Raw genomic sequence first — 19,043 nt, 5'->3', positions numbered from 1 at the left:
AGCGACATAAGATGTTCTAACAAGGCCTGATTCGTGTTCTGTCCTCTTTGTCCAAATATTATAATCTTTGATGCTTAGAATAGGTTGAGTGGGGCCCTCAAAACGATACGCCGGAGCCTGAACGTGAGCTCGTTTGCCACGTGGGCCTTTACGGGGTGATCAGTGCAGGGCCTTGAGATGAAGGCGTCGCCCTGGATTGCCAGGGTGGACCCTGGATCCAAGGACACGTGTTGTTCCAGGAAGCAGAAGCGGCGAGGACACAGGTGCTCAGAGGAGAAGGCGACGCAGCTGCGAGCAGGGAAACTCGGACGCAGGAAGAGGCGGAGAAAGGTTCCTTCATGGATCCCCAGAAGGAGCGTGGCCCCTGGAATTTCAGACTCACGGCCTCCAGAACTGGGAGACAGCGCGTTTCAGCTGTTTTAAGCCACTCAGCTTTTGTAACTTGATCCGACACTGCTAATGGTTAAATGTATACTTTTATCAAAAAACAAACTCACCGAAGAAGCATGATTCTGAGTCTGCAGTAACACGGCACTGAAGCCATTCTCTCTGGTGTGCCCTGCCGTCTTCCCCGGCTCCCGTGGCGGGGGTGTGCGGTGAGACGGGTGCAGCTGCGGCTGGTCTGCCTCGTGTGGTCGGGGCGCCTGGCGTGCTCAGGACTGTGTGCTGCTTGCCTTAGCTGCGCAGTTGCTGGCACGAGCCTCTCCCTTGCCTGGTGGTCAAGGAGGTGGCGTCGCCCCGCCTGGCGCCTCCTGGTGTCCGCTGCTGCCCAGCCGTCTCCCCTGGGCTCCCGGGGCGAGTCGGCCCTGCTCTGCCTGCCTCTGCTCTGCGAACGGTAGACGCAGTGCCTCGTCATCTCTTGGGCTTCTTCCTGGCTGGGGTCTTCTAGTTTAAGGCTCTCAGATTCAAGTATGTGTTTAAAGTAATTAGGCGAGTTCCACCTTCCATGCGCTGTGACGCATCACCACACGGGTGGTCTGATTGGGGAGGGGCGCCTCCTACATCGCAGGCCGGTTGGCGAAACAGCGCCCTGACCATGGGCGGTCCTTGCTGCCTCTCTCTCCTCACCTGCACGTCGGGGGTGGTTGGACAAAGGGACCACGAAGGTCTCAGCCCTCACGTTTAATGATTTTTTATAGTTCTTGCCTAAAAACAACAGTCTTGTGTGATGAGCAAAAATGAGAGTGAATTGGAAAAAAAAATTGTGAGCCTCTCTCAAGAATAACTAGTGAAACGTATGGTAGCAACAGTAACGTTTAAAATTAATCTGAAAATTAAGCAATGTTACACTTACAGCAATAACATCGAAGAGAATTGAGGACTTAGGAACAAATTTAACAAAAGGAGTGGCAGCCTTATTCTCTAGAAACTGCTGAATATCGCTGAAAGCAATTTCAGAAGACCTGAATAAATGGAAAGACACCCTGTGCCCATGAACTAGAAGATGTAATATTGTTAAGATGGCCAGTAATCCCGTGTCGATCCACAAATTCGACATAATCCCTCCAAAATCCCAGTTGGTGTTTTTGCAGAAATTAACAAGACTGATCCTCAAGTTCGTACGGAAATTCAAGGGACCAAGAACAGCTAAAACAGTCTTAAGAAAGAACACAGTTGAGAGACTCAACACTTCTTGATTTTAAACCTTACCGTAAAGCTATGGTAATCAAGAATGTGTGGGACTGTTGTGAAGACAGATATTTAGATCAATGGAATAGAACTGAAAGTCCGAAATAAACCCATATACCTGTGGTTAACTGGTTTTCTCTAAAGGGTTCAAGACAGTTCTGATGGGAGGAAGCATAACCTTTTCAGCAGACGCGTAGCTCTGGGACAGCTGTGCGTCCAATCAGAGGAACAAGGTTGGACCCTGTCATCCTACCACACGCAAAAGCTAACAGAGATTGGGTTGAATACCTACACGTAAGAGTGAAATTAACAAAACTGCATTTAAAAAATAGGAGGAACTCTTCATGACCTCTGCTGGGCAAAGCCCTTCTGGATACGACAGGAAGAGCTCATACTGCCGAAAAAATAGATATAGACAGATTGGACTTTATCAAAATTTAAAACCTTTTGTGTCTCAAAGGACACCATCAAGAAAATGAGAAGACAACCTGCACAATGAGAGGAAATACTTGCAACTTGTGTGTTTGGTAGAGGACCGGACCTAGTCCGTTTGAAGAGCTTACAGCTCCGTATTCAGAAGACAGGTAACACGCTTAAAAGACGGGCCCGGATCTGAAGGGACATCTGTCTAAAGAAGACGCACCAGCAGCCAGTGGGTGTGGACACGTGGCTGCTCGGCGTCGTCAGCCGTCAGCGAAGTGCACATCACACCACCGCGAGACGACACCCAGCGCCCACTCGCCGAGGCCGCGGAAGAACGAGCGCCCGGCCCCCGGGTGGACCGCGGCGCGGCCCTGGCCCGCCGCCCCGCCGGCAGGGTCTGCCCAGGAGCTGCGCACGCCCGGCACCCAGCACCCACGCCCGGCTGGAGCCCCGGTGCTCACGGCAGCGCACTTCACCACACGAGAAAGTGGGAAGCCACCAGCCGTCCGCCTGCTGAGGAGGGACCGATGAAGATGTGGTCCAGCCACGTTACAGAATACCCTTCAGCCACGGAGACGGAAGGCAGTACTGATTCGTGTGACACGGGTGGACCCGAAAGTGCGAGGCTGAGTGAGAGAAGCCGGAGGGCCACGCGCCCTGCGACCCCACGGGTGAGAGGCGTTCTCGCAGGCAGACCTCTGGTGACAGGCAGGCGGTGAGCGAGTGGCTGCCGAGGGCCGGGTGGAGCAGTGGGGCGGCGCCTTCCTCCTGGGGTGACGGCAACGTTCTGAACCTGCCTGCAGTGCTGGCTGCCGGTCAGTGGATGTTCAGAAGGCCACTGAATTGTACGCTGTAAGTGGGCGAATTGTATGGTATGTGATTTATATCTTAATGAAGCTGTTGTAAGTAAAAACATTGAAATTCGGTTTTAAGAACTAGAAATTTCCAGTAACTTTGACTCGTTGTCCAAGGTGCTCTCTGGGCGCAGGGGAGAGCGGCTGCATACCCCAGTGTGCCGTCCCACGTCCGGCTGCGGGGAGGCCCCCGGCTTTGGGTCACGCAGCCACCGATGTGAATCCCGCTTTAGAATGGCCAGTGTGCGGGGCTTCCCAAATCTCAGCTTCTTCCTCTACAAGACGAGGGTAACATTCTTAGCCCGTGGGTCACCCTGGAAGTCGAGTTCATGCATCTGAAGAGCTCAGCACCGTGTTGCGAGTGATGGCCGTCGTGGGAGGGGCGGTGGCCCTGGGCCCTGCGGCGTCACAAGGGCCTCGAGGGAGGCCTGTGCGCGTGCTGCCCTTCTGCCCGGATCCCTGCCCCGCTCACCGCCCTCTGGCCCTTCCTGACCCGCCAGCACACTCAGTCCAGGCTGCTCTCCTGGGGGGTGTTCCCCGCCCCACCCAGCACCTGCGTGGCAGACCCGGGCGGTCTCCGTCCCTGCAGACCTGTTGTGTCCCGGCTGGCGGCGCCGATCCGCTTGTCCCTGGAGCCCTCCTTGCGCTCCGTGAGTTCGGGGCTGCCTCTGCGTCCCGACGTCTCAGCTCAGTGCTCGTGCTTAGTGCCCTTAGTGCCGGTGGGTCCCAGCTCAGTGCTCGTGCTTAGTGCCCTTAGTGCCGGTGGAGAGAATGACCGTGAGGGCCGACTTGGACTGTGTGGACAAGGTCACTGGTTTCCACTGGACCCCTGAACGTGAGTTTACGGGCCAGTAGAATCGCCTGAACCGTGTGTGGGGAACTCCGTCTGCTGATCGCGTCACAAATTCATCTGGCAAACTGGAATGTGAGTGCAGTCCTGACATGAAAATACAAAGAGAGACGACGTTTAACTACACATTCAAATTTGTTACGAGTTAATAGAAAATAGAAGACTGCTGACTGGCGACCAGCTGAGGAGGACCGACTGCTCCTGGTAAGTACTTCATTTTGAAAGGCCCTTTTTTGAAGGAGCACGTGTGTGTTTTATAAACAGCCATGCAACGTTGAAACTGAATTTCGTAATGTACTCTATAAACTGCTAGAGAAACTGAAAAGTGGGATTTCCATGGACGTCGCGTTGTCGTGTTTCACGACATGGTGTTGGTGTAAACGTGGACACTGAGTTTGTGTGTGAGTCTAGTGTATGTTTGAACTTGTGCTGGGCTATATTCTTGCCAGAATTTAGAAAACCTATTCAGAAAAACTCCCCGGACCTCTGTGCCAGTTTCTCTAAAAGCCAAAGCCTTGTTGTAACATTCACCTCCCTGTTCCATCTGCAAAAGAACAAAGCTAACGCTACTGAGATGTAATAAATGGTGATAACAGTCTGTCTACACTGCATGAAGAAGCCGTTGCTGACGCGCTCGCATGCGTGTCACTGCCCTGAGAGGGTGCGCTGCCCGGTGTTTTGTGATCACCTGTGCCTGGACACAGGGGCCTGGGTAAAACTGGCTCCGAAGTGCCTTTTAATTTGGTCCTCTTTGTGATCTCTTTAAAGTAGACAGAGGCTTTCGTTCAAGACCAGAGAACACTAAAACCGTTTCACTACGTTCTTAGTTTACGGCACCTTTCGTCCGACCGTTTCAAAATGTTTGTACCGAGCTCAGGACTGCTTTCCCGCGACGGCGCGGGGCGAGTGCGAAGCAGCACCGCAGCGCGTGCGGAGCCGCCGAGAGGCTGGGCCCCAGCGCCGAGGGCCGCGCGGCTCCTCGGGGAGGGCGAGCAGCGCTCGCGGCCGCCGGCGCGTTTCTCGTCCGTTTCTGTGAGTTATGCCCTTTCTCCCCACGAGCTCCAAAACAGCTTTATTAATAGGAATATGTGATGTTTATGTTCTTAAAAATACCAGGGTGGTCTCAGGCCCTGGCGTTTCCCCTCATACAGGCCTGCTGAATTCTCTGTTTAAAAACTGGCGTTCCGAGAGCTTTTCCCTGGCCTGGCGCCTGGGTCCCGTGTCGCAGCCGTGGAGGAGGAATGTTGAGACGTCCCCCAGAGAGGAATGTTTGTTATGAGAGTACCGCTGGCGTGACACTCGGCCTCGAGCTTCTTACCTCGTCTAAATGACAGTTAATGGTCGCCGTCTGTTTTCTTTTCTCCTCTTACTATTTTAAAGGGGGGGAAGAATGAAAGAAATGCCCAGAGGCCGAGATCGAGCCTGGTTCACCAGACTGTTAAGCGTCAGGCGCAGTCTACTGACAGTACGTCTTCTTTCTCTTTGTAGGAGCTAATTTTGTTACTCGAAAAATTAGCCGGTCAGTAGCTAAGATCCACCTTGGACAACTGGAGAGTTTCAGTTTGGGAAATCTGGACGCCAAACGAGACTGGGGCCACGCCAAGGACTACGTGGAGGTAGGAACTGACTCACTATGTTGGTAAAGATACCTGGATCAGCCGGTGCTCAAACGGCGGGCCTGAGTGCAGAGGCTGGACCCGAGGTGGCGGTGGGTCCGGCTGTGCTGGTGCCGCTGTGATGAACCCCAGACCGCTGTCCCTCCTGGCTGGGGGGCTCCACGGCGCCCTCGGCCGTGCCGCGGCTGCTGGAGGGGAAGCTTTCGTGGCGGCTCTTGTCGTGGTCAAACGAAGGTGCCGGTCACGGTCTGGAGGACGGATAAGACCGTGTTTGGACGGTGTTCTTTCCTTCCTGAAGCGTCTTCCTCTCCCCCGCCCTTGCGCCCCCTGCCCTGTCCCTGCCCACGGCACGTGTGACTGCCTGGGAAGGGCCGCGGTGTGCCAGCACTCGTTCCCAGGTCTGCAGGAGGCCGGCCTCTCTCCGCGTGTACCATCTGACGCCCTCAGATGGACACGTGTCTGCCGACTCGCCCCCAGAGCCCTGGTCTCGGGTGGCGTCCCTGCTGCTCCAGGCGGGTTTTCACCCTGCGCGCATCCACGTGTAGCTTCGCACCAGCGAGTTCTGTCCGTTAAAGAAAGAGTGTGGAGATGTGCTGGCAGGGACACGGCTACAGGAGGCCCAGGTTCTCACTCCCGGGATTTATACGCACGCTGAGTTTTGGTTGAGGTTACGTATGTTACATACACAAGTTGTGCGATTTTTCTTTAAGCAAATCGTTACGTTTTACTTTGCCTGGATTAGTAAGCTTTCCACGGCCTGTGGTGGTTCTGTGGCTGGACGTGCAGGGCACGCGGGTGACCCTGTGTGTGTCCCTGGAGTCCGCTTGGCCGTCGAGGTGCTCACAGGCTTCCTGTGCTCAGGAGACCGTTTCTGTCCTTGACCACGCCTTTCGGGGAAACCAGACCTAATTTCCTTGCTCATTGAGGAGATTCACAAAGAAGCGTGAACGTTTGCGAAGGAAGCAAACAAAGCAGCTCACCTGCTGGCAACGGCGTTGGCCTCGCAGCGTTTCCATTTTGGTTTATGACAGTTGCATGTGTTGCGTGCTCAAACACCTAAATCTGATCCATGCTGTGGACAAAAAAAGGCCCGATTTTAAATTTTAAACAACAAAACATTTAGGTCATTTACACGTGCTCTTCTGGCTGTGGGTGCAAAGACGCGTCTTCTGATAGGAGTCCTTAGATGTATTGTGAGGACGTTACATTTAAAAATGTAAGGCTACGCTTTCAGAAGTTAAAGCGGGAGAAAGGCGATGTCAGCGAGAGAAGCCGAAACTATGTGGCTTTGAGCCTGTTCACAGCCTGAGAAACGTTTTGTAAAAAGTCGCACGTTGTTTTTTAACGACACCGTTTCGGCGTGTAGCCTTCTGACCACCTGCGTGTACTTGGAGCTGCGTCGGGCTGTGTGGGTGTCCCCCTTTATCCACGGTCTTGTTCTCCAGATTCAGGAACCAAACAGACCAAATTTCAGTCTGTTTCTTTTACATTTTCGCACTGGGGCACAGAAGAAGTTTGTATTGGGAGAAACAGATTTTGGTGGTGAGAGAAACAGTACGTTGAACTGTCAATGATCCCTTCTTTTGCTTGTGTTAATTTTCTTTTTTACACTTCTCTGCTTTCCGTATATTTGAAATGAGTGTGTGTAAGCCTTTTCAATCAGGGAAAAAGATAAATGCTATTTTAAAAGCGGGCCCCCTCCCAATTCCGACAAGTCTGCATGCGACTGCTACATGGATGCGTAAGCAGCGAGGTCTTCCGTGAGCTCTGTGGGTCTGAGGGCTTCCCAGACTCACCTCACCTGCCGCCCGGCAGTCACGCCCAGCAGCGCCGCGTGTGTGAGTAAAGCCGACGGTCGCAGTTCGGGTCACGAGGTTGCCTGTGGTTCCGCCCTGATAAACTAGCCAGAGACACTGAGAGGTGAGCTGGGGTCAGGGCGGGGTCGCAAGTACCCGTAAGCTTTTCCTCTCACAGGACGGCCCTTTGCTCTTGGGACAGGCAGGTCATGAAGTGACCCGAGTCTGAACTTTTCCCAGGACGCGGCAGAAAACCATTTGAAAGACATCATGGGTCCCACTGCCTGGCGTGAACGGGGCAGGCCCCCTGGCCCAGGGGCCCTCCCGGGACGCCAGCTTGCGAGGGAGCGCCCTGAGACACAGCTGGGCTTTAATACAGCCCTTCAGCCTTTTCTCTGTTTTAACTTTATTTTTCCTTTTTATCTGGTGGGGGGTGGGTGTCAGGGAGCACAGAGCAGTAGCAAGAAGCTACTTTTAGAAATAAAAATAAGAGTAATTGCCGAATGTTCGGCTCGGTGCACGCCGGGACCTCCCCGGGGACGTTACGTACGTTGTCCTAGAGGATACGCGCCTCCTGCTGGGAGGTGCAGTCCGTCCTCCCGTGCCAGGTGCACGCGACAGGTGCAGGGGCTGAGGGGCAGGTGGGGGCCGCGCCTGCTCAGAGCCACGGCCGCCGAGGTGGGGGCAGCCCGTCCCCAGCCGCGCGCGGACCCCTGATCAGGCCGGGTGAGGGAGCAGTGGGACCGGGGAGCTTCTCGTCTCCCAGAGAGACAGAAAGTTACCTTCTCTCCGCTTCCCCTTCCTGCCACTTGTCGTCCATGGGGCAGAGAAACGTCAGGGAGCTCGCAGTGGCGGGCAGCTGTCAGACCTCAGGCCCGCTTCCCCGCTGTGTGCGGCCCCCGTGCAGAGGGTGTGCTTGGGGGCGACGAGAAGGGGGTGCCCTTCTGGTTCCTCGGCTTCTGAGTGAGTCACCTTCACGGCAACTTCGGTCTCAGCCACGGCAGAGGTCTGGGGTGAGCTGGGGGCCTCCGAGGGGCAGTGGGAGGTGGGCAGAGCTGGGGAGAGCTGTTCGCTGTGTCCCCGGCCTGCTCCCTCGTCTCCCAGTCTGCGCCGGCGTTCTGCCTCCTGCCTCAGTCCACACAGCTCTGGAGGGAGAGGCCATCTCTCCCCCCTGAGGTGTGTTGCAACGTCATCGGCAAACTGCTGTTTTTCCTCCTCAAGCTTGGGAGCGCGGCTTCATTCCCTGCTGTGTTCGAGTTCTCCAAAGGGCTGGTGGTCCCCGAGTCTGCTCCCCAGTAAGGCCTCACCTCACAGATACGCAGGACGTCGGAGCTGCCTTACCTCCTTGGCCGGGTCTGACGCGAGGGGGGGACCCACGGGGGCCGCCCCGCCCCGTAGCCCTGGGGACATGGTTGTGTTGACGAGTGAAGCCCGCACCCCCGTGCTCCTGGGATGATTATTCCACAGTTTCCATCCACAGATGGGTTAGGGGCATGGGGTGGGCACAGCACGAACACAGGTTCTCAGCTGTGTTTTAAAAGGTAAAATTGAGGATCTGACGTTAAATTGGAAAAGTGGCTCTTGGCAAACGTAAGTGTGTGTGTGGGTGGAGACGGGAGGAGGAAAGTGCACGTGGAGTGGAGTGCCGCCCGCGTGGACGCCGCCACGCCCCGTGGGCGGCAGTTACCTGTGTTGAGCGGAAGCCTGGGCTCACCCTCCTCGCTCCGCGGGTGCTGCTGTGATGATGGCCACGCCCCAGGGTCATGAAGTGACCACCTGTCCCCTCCAAAGTCACGGGTCTGCCCCTGAAGCTGGAAGTCCTGGGGAAACGGTGGGAAAAGCTTGGGGTGACTCCTTCCCTCACGCCAAAGGTGTCCCCGGAGGGCCCCGGGCCTCGCCTCCCACGGCGGGGCCGCCCGGCCCGGCCTCGCCCTCGCCCTCGCCCTGTCTCTGCCTCCTCGCCGGGGCGGCTCCTTCCTCTCTCTGTGTCCCTGTCCTCCCGTCCGCTCCCCACCCCCCACCCGTCTCCCACTTCCTGTCTGATCCCGCCCACGAGCGAACACCAGCTCTTTAACTTTAATAGCAAGACTGTTGATGTGATCGAGGTTAATTGCCCTCGTAAAGCATGACATCATCTAGATTCAGGGATGATTTTGCAGGAGACGGCGATGCTCTGTACTCTCGCTCAGAGCGGACGCTGTGCAGGCCTAGAATGACTGACACTTTGACTTGCTAGTTAACGAGCTTCCACATGGGTCATTGACTCTGTCCCACGCTCTTTATGCCTTATTGTAGCCGAGGAGTATGCAAAAGCCACCATCCTCCTGGGGCCCAATTTCCGCAGGGTCTTCCCCGGTAGCCGTTAGAGCGGCTCCAGGTGCGGGGGCCGAGCCATGCGCACGCACTCGGTGTGCCCCGATGCATGGGCTGGGACGGCCGAGTGACGGTCCCTTGCATCTTAGCAGAGGGGAGCGGGGACCTGGCCGTCCACAGAGCCCAGGCACTCACAAGTGGAGTGTTGCAGAGTCAGAGTTACCTGAAGGCGAAGTTGAGAAGCCGTCTGTGACACCGCCTGTGCGCCGTTGACTTCGGCCTCACGTAAGAACGGTCAGCGAAGCCCCTGAGGGGACGGGTCAGCTCCTCCAGCCTCGCGGCCGCAGCTGCCGTGCAGAGCCGCGTGAAATGTTGGCGACCTACTTCTGCTGTGTTTTCTCATGTCGTAAAGAAAGTGGCTGCACTTGAACCGTTCCTGTTGACCTGCTTCTGCAGGAGCTAGGGCCTGAGGTGTCTGAGAACGAAGCCCTCCTGCGCGCACACAGTGGGCGCTGGTGCCGTGCCTGTGTCACGCGGCGGCCGGAGGGCGCGCACTGGGCTTTGTTCCCTTGCTTGTGCGTGTGCCCCGGCCCGCCTGGCACAGGACACGCGCCCAGCACGCTTGAAATGAGTGGCCTCTCCCTATCGCATCGTTTCTTTATAAAAATTCATGAAATGAATTTATAAAAAGCTTGGAATGTGTTTCATCCCTCTTACTATTAAAATAGTGTTTCCTGTACTCAGCACTGAGACATTTTCCGCTGAGTACGATCTTACAGCGTTTAGGGTTGAGTTGTGATGGATTTACTTGGTTCCAACTAAACGGTTTCGGGCGGTTTTCTGTCTCGTTGCGTGCTGACCGTGAAGGGACACGGCCTCGCGCTCGCGCTCGCATGTCCGTGTGCTGCGGGGAGTTCCCCGTTACCTCTTCCGTCTGCTGGTGTTGGACCTCACTCCTCCCTTAGAAGAAGGACATCTGGGCAGACGGGAAGGGTAGAAAGAGTGATACGCTGGCCCTGACGTACCCGACAAAGTGTGCAGACCACGCGGGCAGCGTCCTGTTTACAAGGTCGGGTGCCCCGCGTGCGGCTGGTGGCACTGAGCCTGCTTGTCAGAAACCTCTGCTCGTGGGGCCCGCGCGCTGTTCCCGCTCAGTTTTCCGGATGTTGTTTGGATGCAGGGTTCTCCTCAGTGGAGCAAGGTTCCCGTCATGGACCCTGTTGTTTCGGGGACTCTGACTCTCCATTCCTTCCCGTCCCCCTGGCCCTCAGACACACACGGGCTGGGAGCTGCTCACCTTCCAATGATACATCCTTGTTTTTAAATACATGTAAAAGTCGTGAAGATTCGTGCACGGAGCGTCCGGTGGTGGCTCTGGGGAGCCCCGCAAGCATCTCAGGCTCCGTGTGTGTGTGACTCCCTTTCCTCGCCCGCTCAGAGCCCGGACGCCCCTGACTCCCGCGCAGCCACGTGAGGCCGCCCCGGGCCGGCGGTGTGGGGGCCTGGGCGGGATCTGGGAGGCAGGCCGTGTTCGTGGCAGGTGACGTGGCGTCGCCTCGTCCGTCCCGTGGCCGCGTCCCGCCGTCTGCATGCTCACCCCAGGCGTGGCGGCTGCGCCTCTGTCCTGCTCGCCGGTGCAAAGCAGAGATCAGAATCCAGGCTTCAGGGTCTCATGTGTTTTTTCTTAGAATGTCTCCTTTGGGTCAAGAATGACTTGCTGATTTTCACTGGATCTCAAATTTCAAGTTCAAAAACAAAACACAAAGTGCTTTCCCCAGACCTTTCCAACCCCGAAGGGCATCCTCTCGTGTCTGCAGACGGCTTTATCTTTTACACCTTTGGATTTGATTCCCCCAGCAAATCTCGGGCCAGGCTTAGAAGGGCAGGAATTGCTATCTGCATTTTTCGTAGGAAAAGGCCGGCTTTGGAAGGAGAAGCCCCGGGCTGCGGTCCTGGCCTAGGGCAGCCCGGGCCGTGTTCGGGTGGGTCCCCGTGAGGCGGGGCTCAGGCGTGAGGCTCCGGCCACACGAGCCTGAGACACCGGAAGAGACCGAAGTGCAATGCCAGCCCCGGGGCCCGAGCGCGCGACCCCCACCGCAGTGAGTGCTGCTTGAACGGGTATGCAGCCTTGTCGTTTGGAGGAGGGACCGACTCTGTACAGGAAATACAGGTTTAACAGAATTCATTTCACGGGATCCTTGTCTGCAGAAAACCTGAAGTTAGAAGTTGGGAGAAAGGGCAGAGGCGGCTGAAGGCCCACCGCCTTGTGTCCCTGGCGCTGAGAGCCTCACTGTGGTTAAATATCTGCCAGAGGCTTTGGGAAACCGAGGCGTCGTCCACCGGCCGGGCCAAATGAGTCATCTATTAAAATTACCCCTAATGAGTTACCGGTTTGCGTGCTTAATTGCGCATGCTGTGGCTCTGGGGCGGCCGGAGGCTCGTGGGCCCAAGGAAGCTGCAGTGGCTCCTCTCACGGCTCCATGGGGCCTTTTCCGGCTCCCCGCACGCAGCCCCTGCCCTCCCCGTCTCTCGCTGCTTTCTCTCCTCCCCTCCTTCCTCCCCCCACCCCCGATGGTGGGGGGCAGTGTCAGAACGCTCTCCTGCCAGGGTTACCAGCGTCTGGAGCGTGGACCCCCTGGCTGTGTGCCCTGAACGCTCCCTGCAGCCAGTGAGCCTCAGAGGGTCTGGGCCCCTTCATGTGACCACACTGGGCACGTGTGAACCGCGTTCTGTAGCCAAGGGGGGGCCACTGGGTCTCCCCCACTTTCTGCAGGAGCAAAAACGTCGTGACCTGTGAAGAGCTGCCTTCTGTGGAAACCGTGACCGTCACAGGAGCTTGCGTTCCACCAGGAAGGCGCGTTTGCGCCAGCACGGGTACTGAGATCTCTGGGCGCAGCTCACGTCCTACCTTGTAGCTGGCGGGGAGGCGGCCGGGCTGTGTGTCTGAGGAACTGGGAAGTTATCTCCCAGGACGGCCCTCAAACTGCTCTGAGTGTCAGTTGTTGTGTTAAAACAAAGACCTTTTTCTGAACCTGAAATACCGTTAATTAAAATATACTTTCAGCCTCTTCATTTCCAAGTTTAAGCCCTCGCGGGTCCTGAGACCTATAAACTGCTTGACGCTTGCTTTCATGAGAGTCTAGTGAGATAGATGCTGTTAGCCTTTCTCCACCTCCCAGAGGCCGAAAATAGGACTTGGAGAGAGAAGGGAGCTCAGCGTGTCTCAAACCAGACCGCCCGCCCGTGCCGCCCCGTGCCACTCGCCCCATGCCTCCCCGTGTCACTCGCCCCATGCCGCCTGCCCATGCCGCCCCGTGCCGCCCCATGCCGCGTCGATGTCAGCCCTTCACTGGGAGCTGCCCTGTGCCCGGCACCGGGATGCGCTCTCTGCCTCCGCTGGCCACAGCTGGCTCCACGAAAACCTTCTTGAAGTCAGTGGCATCTCCACTGCAGAATCAAGGCCGGTGACTGGAGTGTGACGCTCGAGGTCCCTGCCGGGGCCCCACCCCTCTCCCGCCACACCACAGCCCCTGCACCCCCCTCGCCTGAGGGCTGTGCCTGCCCCTATCGGGTCTGCGGGCTGAACCCAGCCTGGCCCCGATCAAGTCTTCAGGGGCCGCCCTCCTCCCTCAGCTGCCTCCCCGCGCTGTCCCTCAGCTCTTTGTTCACACCTCCAGTCCCTGCCGGGCTGACCAGGCCGCTTCTTGCAGGCACACACCTCTCCACGTCTGGCCCCCAGCTGTAGCCCCAGCGCCCCAGGGCGCCTCAGACGGGAGAGTGGAGGGGCCTCAAGCCAGAGCAGCTTTGCCGATCCACGTGATTTAAAAACAGCAGCGCCTGTGGGCATCCCAGCCCCTTCCTCTGGTGGATGGAGCGGTTCATCATTCAGAGAAGTTCAGAGTCTGAGTGTAACTCCAGCCCCACGGTCTTTTCACTGAAGCAGATCACGTGACCATCGGCCGTGCTGCCTGGTCCTCAGGGGGGACTGTCACCTGGTGTCACTGCATGCCTCACCTGTCACTTAGGAATCAGGCTCAGGTGTGAGTGGCAGAGGACCAGCTGGGGTTCCTGTCTCCCCAGGCCGGCTCTCTGACGGGTCCCTGTCCTGTGACCCCCAGGGCGGTGGTGGCCCCAGCCACCCTGCACAAGAACCACCCCCCCATGGCCTGGCCTGGGTCCCACAGCTCCTCTCCTCTGGGAGGGGCTCGTGGGGCCAGGTTTTTGATTCTGCGGACTCTCTGGTTGAAGGAGATGAGAAGGGGTGCTGCTGTGGAGGCGCCTGCCTCGGTCCACCTCCATGTCCACGTGTGTTTGTGGGAGGTGTGGCTCCGTCCACGCAGCCGGGACCAGTGCTGCCCCATCCCCCGGGCCCGTGTCCTCTGCCCTCCGCCCTCCCCCCTAGACCCATGTCCTGGGCCATCCCACCCCTAGACCTGTGCTGTCCCCACCCCCTGGACCTGTGTCCCCTGCTGTCCCACAGGGGCTTCCTGTGCTTGTGAACAACCAAGTTAAAGTGGATGTGCCGGCAGCACAGCCTGGATTTATACCTGGACCGATGGGTTCCTTGTTTAAGTGTCTGCGACGCTTCACAGGTGCCGAGTCCACACGGGCACATGCGACTGTTCCCTGCGACTGTTCCCTGCGACTCTGTGGCGCTGCCCGGTTCAGGGTTGCTGGTCACCCTCCCCATCGAGCAGGCCGTTCAGGTCTGCAGTGCAGAGCGGGGTGTCACTCTGACTCCTGCTCTCCCCCCACGCCGCGGCTGGCGTCGGTGGGAACGGAGCGCGCAGCTCTGCTTGTCTAATTTACATGAGTCTCCCTGCTAGCTTTCCGTTTCACCATATCTGCATTTTTGCATTTGACCTATTACCGCTTTTTTAGTTTTATAAAGAAAAAAAGTGCATCCTCAGCAGAACCACCTGGCTCTGTTTCCTGTCCCTCGGCAGCTGGATGTGTGCTCTGGCGAGGCCGCCCTGCGGTTCTCGGAGCGCTGCTGTTACACTGGTGGTCTCGGAACTCAACTAGAGTGATGGAAAAGTTACACTGTGGGCTTCTTTCAAGTCTAAAGTTTCCAAGGTGAAAAAAATGCATATTATTGTCATTTTTGACATAGCACTGTTTTTTTTTCTGTAACTGAAATATAGTCCTTTAAAAAGAATTACACCATTCTGTTCTTTGAGGAAGAAAACTTCTAAAATTTCTTTTAGGTAGGGGGCTACCAAATTTGCCTGCCAGCCAGCTGAGGCAGCTGTGAATGTAATAGACCTGTTTTACAAATTTTCTTAAATTAGGGTCAGTTAACAATAACTAGTTTTTTAATTGAGGTGCAGTTTGCATATTTGTTTGTGTACCTCGTAATGATTTGATATTTGTATATATTGGGAAATGATCACCACAGTAAGTCTAGGTAACATCTGTCACCTTAGTTACACATTTTTTGTTTGTTTTCTTTTTTGTGATGGGAACTTTTAAGATCAGCTCTCTTGACAGCTTTCAAGTATGCGACACGATGCTGTCAGCTGTGGCCACCATGTGTGCTTTAACCCCCACGACTTGTTTACCTTATCGCTGGAGGCTTATGCCTTTTGACCGCTTCCTCGGCCCCACCACCCCCACGCCGGCACCCGCCAGCCTGTTCTCTGTATCCTATCTGTGAGCTCCGTTCTGTTTGTTGTATTCTTTGGATTCCACGTAGGAGTGAGGTCAAGCAGTATGTGTCTTTCTCTGTCTGACGTATGCACCCAGCATAATGCCCTAAGGTCCATCCGTGTTGTTGCAAACGGCAAGATTCCCTTCCTTTTCGGGGCTGAATAATATTCCTTTTAAAATTCATATATAAACTAACCATTTTTCTTAAAGGATCATATAACAACAATAAAGGATCAAATTAGCAATAAATAATAACCATAAGCAACTTTTACTACTGAAGGAGTTTCTATACTCAGTTCCTACTTCACGTGACAGGTGGTGAGGGAAAGCTTCTCTTGAAAGGTGGTTTGTGACACTGCCCTGGCCTGTCAGTGCCCTCAGCTCAGCTGGCGCTGACTGTTTCCACAGAGGTGTGTGTGCATGGTGGTGAAATTCGGTATTTTTATGTTGTAACGTTCCTATACTTTGAAAATTGTCTGAGCAAATGTGCACTTATTTTTCGTTTTCTGAAAGACCGCTTTTAAATCTAACATCATTGTTTTTAGAAACAAATCAAGGCGTTTTTTTACAGTCAAAGGTCTTGTTGGTTGTTCCCCGCCCCTCCGCCACGTGCACCTCACCTGGCGGCTCAGACACACGAGCCGTGGTGGGAGGAAGGCCCTCGTGGCATCTTCTTTATAGGGACCGTGGATAAAAGGCACTACTTCTCCCCAGTTTTATCAGGATACATGTAATGTGCTTACGGTCAACAAGAGGAGGGGCTCAAATTTAAGTTAGAGCCCCGTCCACGAGGCTTTAATTAAGCCACTTCTTTTTGGTGATTAGGAATGAAAACCTCTAAAATAATAGGGCTGTGAAATCTCTGCTTCTCCCCCCACGTTCAGCAAACCGAACCTCAGACTTGTGAGCTCAGGGGAGGGTTTGGAGACGTTGCAGGGCTCTCTGCCCCAGGGGGTCCGTCCTTCGTGGCGTTTCCCCCGCGGGCGTCGCTGAGCCTGAACGCGGCGGGAAGGCAGGCAGAGCTCAGGGACCGCTCCTTTTTCACTTCAAGAGGAGGAGAAAAAGTTAAAAATTGAGGCCAGTAAAAGTTAATGAGGAACACTTAAATCCTTTAATGGATGACTTTCTGTTGCAAGTCAGGATGGTCAAAGCTGTTACGTGCGCGTGGCAGCGTCCTCGCGCTGTGGTGACACCTCTCCCTTGAGAAGGAGCCAAGCTTGGACACTTGGACAAGCTCAACTGTTTTTTTAAGGTGGGGGGGAGAACAGGCACTAGGTATTAAAACAAAGATTTGGGTTTGGGGTTTTGGGTTTTTTCTTTTTGCCATTTTCCCCTTAGTTGACAGGGTACTGAATAAAGCGGTTATCAGCAGAGTGACCGTTTCTAACTGTCTCTTTGTGCTTGGAAATTTATTTTGGGATGGGAAACATTCCCCAAACCCAGAGGGTACACTTAATATGCCAGTTTTCATTTGAGAAGAATTGAGTTTCAGTTGTAGGTGTTTTGGGATGTGGCCTGACTCAACATCCAGCGTTAATGGTCCAAGATAGAGCAGCTGCACTTTCTGCCTGGCCTTCTTGGGGGGACGTTCGCGTGCCCCTGGAGACAGCTTCCCTAGCTCTGGTTACTTGGCTCTGTGTGGAGAGAGCGCTCATTACTTCTAGGAACGTTCCCCTTGGACGGCCCTGTCTGTTTCCCAGGTCGAATAGATGGTGTGCACCGCTGTTTTCTTTGCGTCAAAAATGAGCTAGACCCTCACTCCATCCCCGACTGCAGGGATCCTGCCCTGGACCGCCTTGAAAGAGGTCCTCCCGTCACTGGGATGAGTAAGGACGCCCGACCGTCCCCACACGGGGACCGCCGCAGCGTCGAGGGTGCTGTGGAATGAGGCTAGGCGCTGCTAATGCGGTGAGCTTTTTGGGTAAAAGTAATCAGTCGCGTCGCCCTTTCTCTGGAGTGATCAGTGGTCTTTCTTAAAAGCGCAGCCCCGCTTTTCCTACAGCAGCTTTCTAAGGCCGACACCCAGGGCGTTTGGCGCACACTTCCACCATGCTTCCTCGAGGGCACTACGCCCCTGAGCTGTTTTTATTAAAGTAAAAGCTGTGCTGGCGGCACGTGTCCCTGAATGGAGGCTGGCGTCTTGTGTGTCTGCCTGCTGCTTTCTCGGCCCGTGCGGCCGTGCGCGGGGCGGGGAGCGTCCCTCCGCTCTGGGCTGGGTCCCTGGCCTGCGCCCCTGCCTCCAGCTGTGCGCTTGGGACAGATCACCCACCACCCGAGCTGGGCCTGCTCGCTTGAGTGAGGGGCTGGAGTTGGACGTCCTGTAAGGTCCATAACCTGAGAGCTTGAGTCCAGCTTGGTGAACACTTTATCCATGGAAGTCTAATTACCATCCAGTGTGAACGTATTGTTTTTAACGATGCAGATGCCTTCGCGCTTGGCCGTTGCGAGATCCCAAAGTGAAACAATGCACACAGCCCCAAATCGTCCTTTTATTCTCAATTTTCGTCAGTTATTCTAGAATCATGTGAGCGAACATTGATTTCTTTTTCCACCAGGATAACAGATGCTACAGAACATGACTACCCCATAGAAACACTAATTCAAGCTACACACACGCAAGGCATCAAATTTTTGTGAGTTAAAATTTTCTCTTAGCCGCATTTGAAAAAGTAAAAAGGAACGGGTGAAATTAATCTTGATGTTTTGTTTAACCCATTATTACCCACAATACCACTGAATGTGTCAAAAATACAAAATGTCATCAAGACATCTTCTAGGCCTTCTCGTTCCCCGGGCGACGTCGTCACAGCCCGACGGGTGTTTTACACGCTGCGGCACGTCTCCGCGCGGTCACACTCAGGCCGGCCCCACGGCAGTGAGTGCTGCGCCAGCAGCCTGTGCGTTTCTGGGTTTGGGATCTGCCTCCTCGCACACAGGCTGCCTGCTCCCAAACCAGCGCTCAGCTGCGCTCTCGGGTCCCAGGAGGGGCCTCCGTGAGAACACAGGGCCCGCTTGCTTGAACGATGCTTTTCCTGGACAAGCAGCTTGTGCTGCTTCTCTGTGCAGTTGTCTGGCTCAACAGTCGGTGGCCTGTCCTTGTCCCACAGAGGGGGCCCATGGGGACCATGGCCAGGTGGTCCCTGCTGCTGAAGGGGGTCCCAGAGCCCCTGTTCCTCGTCTCTTCCCAGAGCGAGGCTTTCCAGGGAGGCTTCCAAGTGGCTGCAGCCTGCACCACGCCGGCCACGCTGGACAGTTCCCCCTTCTGGGGCGCACATCACCCCCTGCGACCGCCGGCCACGGGACAGTCGCCGTGACCTGGGGGCACCAGTTAAAGGGAGGCAGCTCGAGCCTGGGGCAGGTCCTTGTGCCGTCCAGAGAATCCCAGAGTGCTTTTATGAAAAGGACCTTAGGAAGTGTGTACTTGTTGACATAGGATTAACCATGAGGACAGAGTGTATCTTTGGGTCTTTGTTTAGACCAGGCAGATTCACTGTGACTCTGTTCTCTCAGACAGGTGGTTCGGAGATGGGCGAAGTCGCGCTGTCCGGTGGAGCTCTGGGCTGATTTAGTGCTTTCCCTGAGGACTGAGAGCCGTGTAGCTCGGCAGCTTTAGCTGCGCCTTCCTGTGTGGCGTGTCCCGCCTGGCTCTGCAGGCTGCCAGACCTCGCTAGTCACAGAAACCCAAATGCCTGTTTGAAGGGACTTCATCATCTCCTGGAGTGCTCTTTTGTTCTCAGAGGCAGCAATACAAATAAATTAAACTCTTCTGATTTTGCTGGTTGGATACCCCGGGTTCCCAGGCGAATCCGTGTTGTCCTTTCCTTTGACGCAGCAGCTTTGCTGGTCAGGATCTCAAGTCAGTTTTGTTTCTTTTTTTTTGGTAGTGTTTTCTAATTATAGAAACGTGGGTGTT

General features: G+C 55.4%; 1 protein-coding gene across 2 annotated transcripts in view; it reads left to right on the top strand.

Annotated features, from left to right (window-relative positions):
- Window positions 1-19,043, top strand: part of GMDS (GDP-mannose 4,6-dehydratase) — a 455,829-nt gene that overhangs the window by 221,617 nt on the left and 215,169 nt on the right. For both annotated transcript variants that reach the window (XM_032462384.1, XM_032462385.1), the window contains one exon: window positions 5,245-5,372. In XM_032462384.1, the coding sequence (XP_032318275.1) occupies window positions 5,245-5,372 (128 nt within the window). The remainder of the gene's footprint in view (window positions 1-5,244; window positions 5,373-19,043) is intronic.

This window comes from Camelus ferus, chromosome 20 (assembly GCF_009834535.1).
Source record: "Camelus ferus isolate YT-003-E chromosome 20, BCGSAC_Cfer_1.0, whole genome shotgun sequence".
In the NCBI taxonomy this organism is placed as follows: domain Eukaryota; kingdom Metazoa; phylum Chordata; class Mammalia; order Artiodactyla; family Camelidae; genus Camelus; species Camelus ferus.
This window is presented reverse-complemented; position numbering and strand designations above follow the sequence as displayed.